The following is a 10,535-nucleotide window of genomic DNA, read 5'->3' as shown; positions in this document are numbered from 1 at the left end:
AAAAAAAAACAAAAAAAAGTAACAAAATGTTGATTTTTGCTAGATGTTCAATACTTAAGAAGTAGTTAGCCATTGCCAGAGCCAGGTTTCCTTCAGTTATCTGGTTCTCACAGGGTGAAGAATGTAAGAGTTTTTTTCTTTTTTGTCTTTTCTATAGTGTGGATTTACTGAATATTCAATGTGACATGACTGTTCAAAGTGTCCTCCAGATGTATTCACCGGTCAGGCAGAGGGCAGAAAACAGCCGCTGTGTTTGCTGTCGTGAACGAAAACTTAAAAGAAAAACTAAAACGGTGCGTTGAAGTCGATTGTTTCTATCAAAGCAGCTTAAAAGGGTTGGGCCTTTTTCTGGACCAAACCACCTCTACAAGCAGGATGAAACGTTTGATCACGAACCTGCTGAGTTTAAAAGCTCAACCGGTTGCTGTAACATGAGTTAGACCATTGAAAAATCCTGATTAGGAGTCATTAAAATGAATCTGAGAACAAAAGTCTGGCAGATATTAGTCTTCCTACTTTATTAACCCGCTTTCACCGACTAAAATAACTCATTTTAATATTTTTTTTCTTCAGCCCAATAAATCCAGTTAAACCTTTACTTTCTGAGTCAGGTACTGTGTGGGAGGAAGGTAATGGTAAATTTTCCAGCTGCGAAGGAAAATCCTCACACTTGCAGGAAACGAGCTGAAAGGCTGAACAACATGACACAAAACAAATCTTGACTTCAGAGGTCACGTTTACAGCAGAGCGTGGTGTAAGAGCTGCAGCCACAGCAGCCGGGGAGTCCTGCTTTCTGCAACGAGGTTGAAAAGTTTGAGACTAAACTCGGGAGCAGATTTCTGTCCTCTGTCTGACCCTCAGGCGTGGTGGTCCTCACCAGGAGCTCATCCTGTCTTTATGTCGTGTTTGTTCCATGTTGGTGAAGAACAGTTGAACCCACTGCTCCATCCTCCAGTGTGTGTGTGTGTGTGTGTGTGTGTGTGTGTGTGTGTGTGAGTGAGTGGTCAAGTGGTGTAAAGTGTCTTCTATTCAGCAATATATTGCGATCTCACTGGAAGAGGGTTTATTTTGGTCCCGACATGTTGTATTTTTAGTAACTTGACTCTGAAGAGGAGAAAGTTCAGGAAGATGCTGATTGGTTAACGAGAACGCTGCCCGAAGCATACGGAGTTGTGAATCTTCTGCTCGAGCTGAAAAGGTTTTGTTTTTAAAACTGGAATATTTCACCTGAGCTCTGATTGTAGTCACTGCGAGGAGGAAGGAGTGGTGATGTCAGGTGTAAATATTCCAGTGGTAATTGGGGTGGGGGGGTTAAAACAAACAAAGTATTTATAGAATTATGTACAGCTTTGGCAATATAATAAAGTTGTCCTAAATGAAGCTTGTGGTGTCTTTCTGAAACAAAAAGTAGAAATCTGCTGGTTTATTATAAGTTAACTAACTAAATAATGAAAACTGAAATTGAAAAAACATTTTTAACTGAAATAAATAAAAACTGCAATAAAATGAAAAAATGAGAACTAACTAAAACTAACAAATCCAAGTTACAAACTAATTAAAACTGGATCAGAAAAAATGTCAAGTAAATTAAACTATAATGAAAAATCCAAAACTATTATAAGCTTGATTCAGAYGACTCAAAGCAAAGTTTAGTTTTAAAAGTAATTTAATTGGCAGAATTGTTTTTGATAAGACATTAGATTTCTGTAGATGAGATCAAACGAACATGCTGTGGTGACAGGACATTTCTGGATTTTGAAAACAGGCAGKTCCAGAACATGGATCAAACAAACAGAGGTAGCATAGCTATAGCAGCTTTAGACATWTACTGGTCTAATTCCAATATAATCCAGAGTGGGATTATGTTCAACTAATGAACAATGTAAGAAAAATCTAATCAAAGAAAATGGCACATGAAGGACTTTTGGTTGGTGCTGATCACCAGAAAACAAACTTTTTAAAGGGTCGCTCTGTCCAGCTCTGTGTGTGTGTCTGTCGGTGTGTTTTTTAAATCATTTTATAATTTTTTAATAAACACACACTAAGCTAGAAAGTACAACACTTTTACATCTTGTTTTCTCTTCAACTCTTAGCCATAGCAGGTTTTAGACACGTCCTGAACTCCTGGGAAACTCAAACCAAATATTTTCCTGTATGTGGAAAATAGGAAGTGAATCTGTAAAAACAAACTCTTAGGCCAAATATCTCATCACAGCATGAAATGATCAGAAGGGAAAAAAGTGTAATTGTAGACAAGTGTCAAAATATAAAACACTTTAGGTTAAAAAGAAAAATCTGAAAGCACCTTAAAATCAGAACGAGGCTTTTTGCCCTCTTTGCATTGCTGTGTTGCACAATGTACACATGWAAAATTTACAAATGTTTGTCCCCCTAATAAACTTTAAATCATTCTGTCCTATCAAAAATATAATTTGAGGTTATTTACATTAGTTGCTAACTGAACACAGCAGAGTCGGACTGTAGTGTGAGCTGTCCTGTGAGTCAGCAGTGATCAGACAGAGCTGCAGCTTCAGGGAGGGGCTGCCTAGTTAAACGTGGCCTCGTGTCCACAGCTGGCCTCCTCCTGCACGGTCCTGCGCAGAATCCTGAGACGAGACATGACCTCGTCCCAGTCCAGGTAGGCTCCTTCCAGGAGTCTCAGCCTGTCGGACCTGCTGATGAAGTTCCTCCTCCCGTGCAGCAGACGCCAGTTGTCGAAGGTCACGATGTCACCTGAGAGGAAAGCCTGACAGTCAGATCTGTTTGTGCTGGTGTACACGCTTCTACAGTAATCAAGTTTTATTCATCTCCACTTGTATGTTACACACACGGTGTTTACCACATTACCACAATCAAGGGACATTTAAAAAGTTCCCTTGATTTGGATTTTAAATGAAGAACTTGGTCATGATTTTGCCTGAGTCACTGTGAGGGAACACCTCATTATACAGATAAACTGACAAGAAAAAGCTAATTTTAAAGTATTACAAATGTGAAAAAGGAACAGTTGAAACAAACGCTGAACGTTTTGATATATGGATTGTTCAAACTGCTGAAGAACTGTGGARCATAAAACCTAAATAAAAAGAAAATGTTTTAAAATAGAAAATACATCTAAATTATCTTTAATATCACAGGGCTTTTCCTCCTTGAATAGTTTTTATTCTTCAGTAAATTATGGGTGAGTGGCTCTCCTCCCGACCCCTACCTCCACCCGATTTGGCCCGCAGGCCATCAGTTGGTGATCCCAGCTTCATCACTTTTCACAGAAACACAAACTGACTCTACGAGGTCATCGTTATCCAAGAAAACAGGAGCTACGCTGACAACCTTCATGTTAACTTTCATAAAGTAAAGCTGAACACGTTTGATGAGCTGGAAGACGTTCACGTCCATCTAAGATGGATCAATAAAAAGGACAGGGCTCCTAACGTCACACACGTTCATATTGTATCATGCAGGACCGACCATCMCAGCTGCTGAACCTCAGTCCTGATTGTGCAGTTCTAATTTTACAACAACTTCATCAGGAAGGACGCTTGAAATAAAGCCGTGGCAACTAACGGCACCGTCCTTCTACGCTCTGATGTCCTGAATCTGTCCTCCACCATCACGTCTTCATCTCAGTCACTGGATGCTGCAGAGCTCTTCCTGAGCACAGATTTATTTCGGGACTTTCAGCAGACCTGGGTAATTTGATTTGTCCGACAGAGACAGAGAAGGCAGTGACGTGGAGTGTCACGATGACCTTAACGATGATAAAAGTGTTGTTGTACGCCACTGGAACACAATACGTGCTGTTTACCATTACACCGAGTCTCCTCCTGCACTACGTCTCCTCATCCTMGTCTGCCTTCTTTGTTTCCACACAGAATCACATCAGCCAGATTAAAAAATAAATAAACCTAACAAAGTGGGGCTCGGCACGATGACAGGAACAAGCTGACCTGGCTCCATCCTGTAGGTGACCACGTTGTCCCGTCTGTTCATGATGTCCACATAGGCCTTCAGCGCTCTGTAGAACGGCTGGACGTGATGCAGGGGGAGGTCCAGCACAGAATCTCTGGTGGCRTTGTTGTAGTTGATCCTCGTGACTCGGCCCTGAGCATCAACGCTGCGCAGACACAATCAGAGTCAGACTCACTCTCTTTTCCAGTCTCCACTGCAAGYATTTCTTTTTAATCAGTGACATAATCAAATGTGTAAGCCTTTAATGAAAACTATACTGAGATTATAAGATGTCATTAATTATGGCTGCGTTGTAGACATTTGATCATTTGTGCTTTTGAAGTCATCCAGTTCTTCAGGTTTGTTTTTATTTTTGGCTGCATGTTCAAAGATAAGARAACAAATAACCATCAGAGAGTAAATGTGAAACCTGATGATCTGRTTAAAACAGAACTATAGTGCTGAAGTGTTAATATGTCATTTTGGAGGTCATACAGAGTCAAAGTGACAATATTAACTCTGACCAGAAGATGGCAGTGTCTCCATTTCAAATCTCAGCCATTTGCACACAGTGAGACAATCTTTCTGTTTTTCGATGCTTTTTCATATGTTTTGTTGTTGTTTTTTTTAATGGGGAGATGAACAGTGTGAACCTTTGCTTTGTTCATGCGTGAAGAGGATAAATATTGACCCGACAAGCCGTCAGCCCTTACTCGATGATGCGGTTCTTGGACTGCAGCATGAAGTCGCAGTAGTCTGTTCCTGTGTCGATGAAGTCCACATGCAGAGAGGTGAGTGTCCTGAACGCCTCCGGGTCTTCTCTGCGCAGCTGCTCGGCCATGTGGAAGCCGTCCACCACCTCGCTCTCACCTCCTTCCATGGCCTGGCTGATGCAGTGCAGAAACTGCACCTRTAGGACACAAAGAGCAGACACAAAGTCGTCCCGGTTCTGTTCAGTCRTCTAAAAAGCAGGGGGCAAATAAGTCCACTCACTCCAGGTGGGAAGTTTAACGCGGGGTAGTCTGTATGCAGGCTGAGCTTCCCTGAAGTGTAGGCCACATTGTTTGCCATGGGTTTGTCCTGGACCTGCCATGTATGCCTGGAGACAAAGATAACATTCATTAATAAACCCCACTTTAATTATTCAACTGTGGCTTCAGAAGATCAGCAACGACAATTAGGCTGCGAGGAGAAAAGGATGAGATGAGATGAACTTCGGAAAGGATCCCTGAGGGGAAACTGGGCAGCTTCACAGGAACGCTCCGGCTCTAGACTCTTAAGCAGATTCTTCATTGAGATGCAGTGCGAGTGGAGCACTAATGAGGTAAAGTTATCTCCAGTGTTCTGTTTGCGTGCCTCGTTTTGGACGAAGCCTGAGTTGTTAAACAGTTTCGCTGACGGCAACGCTCCGAGTTTCAGTTTGCAGACTCTTTACTTCCTGCAGGATGAGCTCATCTGGCTGGCTGTGGAGAAAGCTTTATGATCCAAACCTCTGTTTTGGCCGACTGCACCAGGTAATTCCTCAGGCTTAAAAAAAAAAAAGGATGGAAGACCTTTAGGTTGTTTTCCTCGTCTCTGTCCACAGATAATCACCAGTGCAATAAGTCAAAGCGATGAACCTTGGTGTGAGGAAAAGGGCCAACAAACRCTTTAGCCTCTGCCATCCAGCCAATAAAAACAAAGCTATAGTTTAAAGCTAAAGGACATGTTTACGTAAACAGCACTGGTGTGATGTCACGCGTTCTGGAGCRGGAACATCACAGACTTTTACCCGTAAAACGTCAGCCGCAGATAACCGATCCTCTCTGCGAGCCGGGCCACTTGGCCCTGCTCTGCAGGAGCCCCCTTCAGGTAGACGATGCCAACGCGGCGCAGGGCCAGGAGCCAGGCGAGCGCCGCCTTATCGTCGTGGAGCACTTCCTGATAATCAGCTGTGGGGATACGCAGCTTGGCGTCCCAATAATACCGCTCTGAAATGAGAAACAGAACACAGAGAAACATAAAAGCTGWACAAAAAACACCAGGTCTGCAGGCAACGTTTTACAACATTCCACCAATTTGWCATTTTTGKTTTTATTTTTTTGTATCYGACCATCTTTTTCCTTTCACGACACCCAGATAAATCACAAGTGGGAGACACAGATGGACACTGCTCAGAGATCATCCACGCGAGCTGAACCATGTTGATAAAATGGAGCCGAGCCAAGCAGATGTGCAGCATGTGGAGAGTCACGGACCACCACAACACATCTGACATTTAGGGGGGTTTGTTTACCAATTCAGGCTGCAGGTAAAAGGGCATCAAGACAATAAGTACGCTAAGCATTTTCTTCACACTTTTCTCACTACTCCTTTTCTCTAGTCTTAAAAACCTTTAAGTATTTAAGTATGACAGATTTAATGTTTGTTTTATTCCATAAAGGAAGCAATTAATCTACAAGTTAGTAATTGCTTCGTTTACTTAGTGGAATTCAATACATTTAGAAATGTAGCTGCACTTTTTGGAGATGAATGGCTCACTGTTTGTTGGGGGGACGGCATGTCTCCATTAGACAGACCGAAACGGGGGGGAAAAAATCTTCCCGCTGCTCTCCACCCAGCTGGCTCCACTCCCTGTTTTCCATGCAGCATCTCTCCGGTGACTTCCTAAGAAACAGCTGCTAAGTACATCTGTGGGAGGAGGAGGGTTCGAGGAGGAGACGGTGTACCTGGTTTATATTTATATTGCCTCCTATCTTCTGTATTCTGCCAGCTTTAAAAAAATAATGACCTTCAAAATAAAAGAAAAAAGGCAGTGTCACGATCAGGAGCGGGTCGGCCMTGTCGAACTCTGGATTTTAAACTCATCCAACGTGTGCAAACTTCAAAGAAAATGTGAGCGGCGTGCAGACATTTGGGGGGGGGGGGACAAAAGAGCACAACCAGTGATGTGGAACTTTTTAAAGGCAGCAAGGCAACAAAGAGCAGACACATGCTACATCAGTCAGAAAACACAGTGATGATGGTGACTCGCAGACCTCCCTCCAGGCTCTTGTCACAAATGATCAGTTTCTGGCTGCACAACTCGCGAGGGTCAAGCGCCCACTGCTCGTTAAAACATATCATGAGGGTGGAGGCAAACAAAGAGAGCATGAGAAACGGGGGCAGAGGTCGAGCCTGAATGCTACAATTACGTGTGAAACCGGAGCTGAATTGTCTTTGTGCGTGCGCCACAGCTTTACAAGCCCCTCGGTCCAGGGTGTCCATCGTGTCAAAGAGGCTGCGGCTCCGGTTGTGACCTGCATATACATCAGCCGTGCAGTCCCAGCTGATGTACATCTGAAAACTCATCACGTTTGCTGCTATAAGGACAGTTCACACTGCTGCCTTCAGAGCTGAACAAAAGGAGGAATCTTTGAATGAATTTCTGTTGTAGAATCATGTAATCAGAGCCTTGTAGCAAATTGTTTTCAATCAGGAAGRCTAATCACCAGGATCAAAAGAAAATAAAAGCCTTTTCACCTAAATGTCCTGATGCATCTCAGTAATTCAGGTAAAAAAATCAAAAAGAAAAAAATTGTRTAGGTCTTCTGGACGGGTTCTTCTCTAATGAAATGTTTCGTCTCTTCTCCAAGAGACTTCTTCAGTCTGAGAGTTTCAGGCAAAATTCAGGCTTTTCACCTAAACTGTAAGATATAGATCTTGTCAAGTTTTGTACAGAAACAATTCACCTTTGGTTAAAAAGTACAATAATGTAGAAACTATACAAATGTACATGTGCGAGACTGGTACTAGCTCTAATTTACAACCCTGTTCAAATAATGTGGAACACTAAGTGCAGTCACACTGGTTCATCAACCCTTGCTGTTGACACTTTGTAATGTTCAGATTGGAAGTTCGAATAATGTGCAAAAAACCGATGAAGTTCTCATGTGAATGTTTATTTCAGTGGGTCACTCCTGACCAATAGTATTTATAGAAAACCTGGTCACACCCCGGATATGATGTCATTCCCCTAAAACAAGGAAGAACCCTTCAAACACTTTTACATTCCTGAAATATAAAACATTTTGTGTTTACCCTGCTGGAGCGAGGCACATATTAAATAGAGACTTGTTGATTCMTTTACTGTTTAACATCAATGACTGCGATCAGTCACAAAGTWTAAAATATAAGACTGCGTCTAAATTAAAATATCCAACAAATCTCTGTTAATGAAAGCATATGTTGTTCTAAAACATGTATAAAATTTTCTGCATTGACGTTGCCTTTCCATATGTACACTGCCCACGCCAAAGAAACCAAAGTGCCCCCATACCACCGGAGAGGCAAGCTTTTGACCTGAGCTGTGGATGATGGGATATTTAAAGAATGACTATATTTATGTTGTTATTCTGAAATTATTCCACTGATTATAGATGCAGTTTATTACTAATAAACCTCTGCCCATTTTTACAGCCACTCTTCTTGCTGAAGAATGAACCTGTTGCCTTTTAACCAAATTAGTTGCAAAATGTTTCTCCAGCTGATTTTTTTCCCCGTACCACACACTTTTATATTTTGTTGCCTCTTTTTCAACTTCTTTGTTGCTACTATCAAAATCAAAATGACCTGATAAAGTTACTGAAGTTAATTTTAATGTATTCCATTGTAAAATAAAAATCTGTCTATATGAGATTTTTAAAGCATTGCATTCTGTTTTTATTTACATTTTACAATTTGACCCAACTTTTTCTTATTTAGGGTTGAAATACTCCTAAGTTGAAACGATAGGAAAATATGTGTTAGTCTCACCATTAAACAATCTTGTGTTTTATATTCAAAATTGATACAACTACCATTTCTACAGAAAGATAATATCAATTCACTGCTTGTTGCTTCTACCACAGCCAAAGCCTGTCTCTGCTTGTGTGTCGGTCCACTGAAAATAAATGGGTTCCTTCTTTATTCACACATCATTTCTCCACCAAGTTTCACAGACAATTAAACTTTTCATTTGAATGGAATATGTATTTTTTTCCCTCAAATCATTTGTGCATTACCACAGAATTCCTCAAACAACCTAAAAAAAAACAGAATTAATCCAGCATTATTTATCATTAGTTCAGTTAAGACAACTTTAGCTAAAGAGATTTTGCATTTGCAGATATTTGCATCTGAATGTACAGTACGACTCTGTTCTGAGAACTTGCTGTCCTTCTGTAAGCGTACAAGGAAAGCCTGAGGCAGTCAGAGGCGCGGCGCAGACCCTTCATGGTGGGGAACAGAGCAGGCGTCGCTGACAACAGACGTGACATTGAAGTCACACACAGTATGAAAATAAGGAGCAGTGGGAGCTGTGCAAAGCAGCTTGAAAGGAAGGCTGCTGAAGTCAGAAGGCTCCAGCATCTTAAATAGGACACTGTGTGAGCTGGGCCCGTAGGATTTGYAGAAGAATATCAACTCAGGTGATAAAAGGATCAGACAGTATACTAGAATGGGGACTTTAGAGGAATAGATTAGAATTTCTTTGTGTTTTTATTTACAGTAAATTTAAATGTGAGGTACAACTCTGCCCAGGGACACATCAGCCGACTAGGAGTGTAACGATACATCGATATATCAATTCAATGATTAATGGCTCAATTACTTTAGGGCAAAATGAGAAAATCGATCCATATCAGCGTCTTCTGCCCGATGTGGATCAATATGAAATCGATCGCAGGCTTGTGAATTGAACTGAATCTAAATCATATCATGACTATAGACAGACAGAATATCATGTCATCATTCAAACACATTGATATTTCATATCGTGATAAATCTGGTGGTTTCCTGACTTCAATGGAAATGGAAGGTCCTGGCAGAGAAGAACAGCAGCGTGACCGTATAAAGACACTTCCTGACACCTTTCAAATTATATATATCCAGAAGAAAATGTTAAGGTAGGGAGAGCAGGAGCAGCAGCAGGAGGAAATAATGGGACCTTCATGGAGTTGGACAGGCCTTCCCAGAGATCTATGCTGCACTGTGAGGCTGCCAATGCTTGGCTCTGGCCTTGCAGTTGAACTGGGAAAGAAAAAAAAAAGGGCCAAATGGTGCCAACACAGACATGGACAGCCCTGGGACTAAAGCAGAGTTTAGTGATTAGTTTTATTTGTTCTCTTCTCCAGAGAATGGAAACAGTACTTTTTTTAACAAACACTTTTGTGTGCTTCAGATTGCTGAAGCTGTAAATCCTTGACACAGTCGATCTTGTCACTGATCTAAATCACTAATGGGGATTGATGTGACAAGCGGCAGAATAAGTTAAAGCACATATATAAACAGCCTGGTTCTCATGTGAGAGGATGTGAGAGCAGCATGGCAGAACAGCTGAGTGCCCGAGATCAAGAGTTTGGCAAGTGGTCTGAAAATTAGATTGACAGATAAGATTTAGGTCACATTCTCCTACTCTGCAATAAATGTGACTAAAATCTCCCTCCCCACCCCTTACGCTGCCGATTTCAGAGTCCGCAGTGGCAGAAAGACCAGGGAGGGAGAAGAGGCTGCCAGCTCTAAAACTTAATACCTTTTAAATTAAAAAAAATAATAATTAATAAAAAAATAAGACAGTCCTATCCTAATAC

General features: G+C 41.5%; 1 protein-coding gene across 3 annotated transcripts in view; it reads right to left on the bottom strand.

The window, feature by feature from the left end:
• Window positions 1–1,648: 1,648 nt before the first annotated feature.
• The window catches only part of bbox1 (butyrobetaine (gamma), 2-oxoglutarate dioxygenase (gamma-butyrobetaine hydroxylase) 1), a 47,733-nt gene continuing 38,846 nt past the window's right edge, over window positions 1,649–10,535 (bottom strand). For all 3 annotated transcript variants that reach the window (XM_014016995.1, XM_014016993.1, XM_014016994.1), the window contains exons 4-8: window positions 5,720–5,918; window positions 4,942–5,047; window positions 4,662–4,858; window positions 3,948–4,114; window positions 1,649–2,733 (exon numbers count right to left, since the gene is read on the bottom strand). In XM_014016995.1, the coding sequence (XP_013872449.1) occupies window positions 2,546–2,733; window positions 3,948–4,114; window positions 4,662–4,858; window positions 4,942–5,047; window positions 5,720–5,918 (857 nt within the window). In that variant the 3' untranslated portion in view covers window positions 1,649–2,545. The remainder of the gene's footprint in view (window positions 2,734–3,947; window positions 4,115–4,661; window positions 4,859–4,941; window positions 5,048–5,719; window positions 5,919–10,535) is intronic.

The sequence above is a fragment of the Austrofundulus limnaeus genome, unplaced genomic scaffold, assembly GCF_001266775.1.
Source record: "Austrofundulus limnaeus strain Quisiro unplaced genomic scaffold, Austrofundulus_limnaeus-1.0 Scaffold159, whole genome shotgun sequence".
Taxonomy (NCBI): domain Eukaryota; kingdom Metazoa; phylum Chordata; class Actinopteri; order Cyprinodontiformes; family Rivulidae; genus Austrofundulus; species Austrofundulus limnaeus.
Note: the sequence above shows the minus strand (reverse complement) of the source record. Positions and strands in the feature narration are given on the sequence as shown.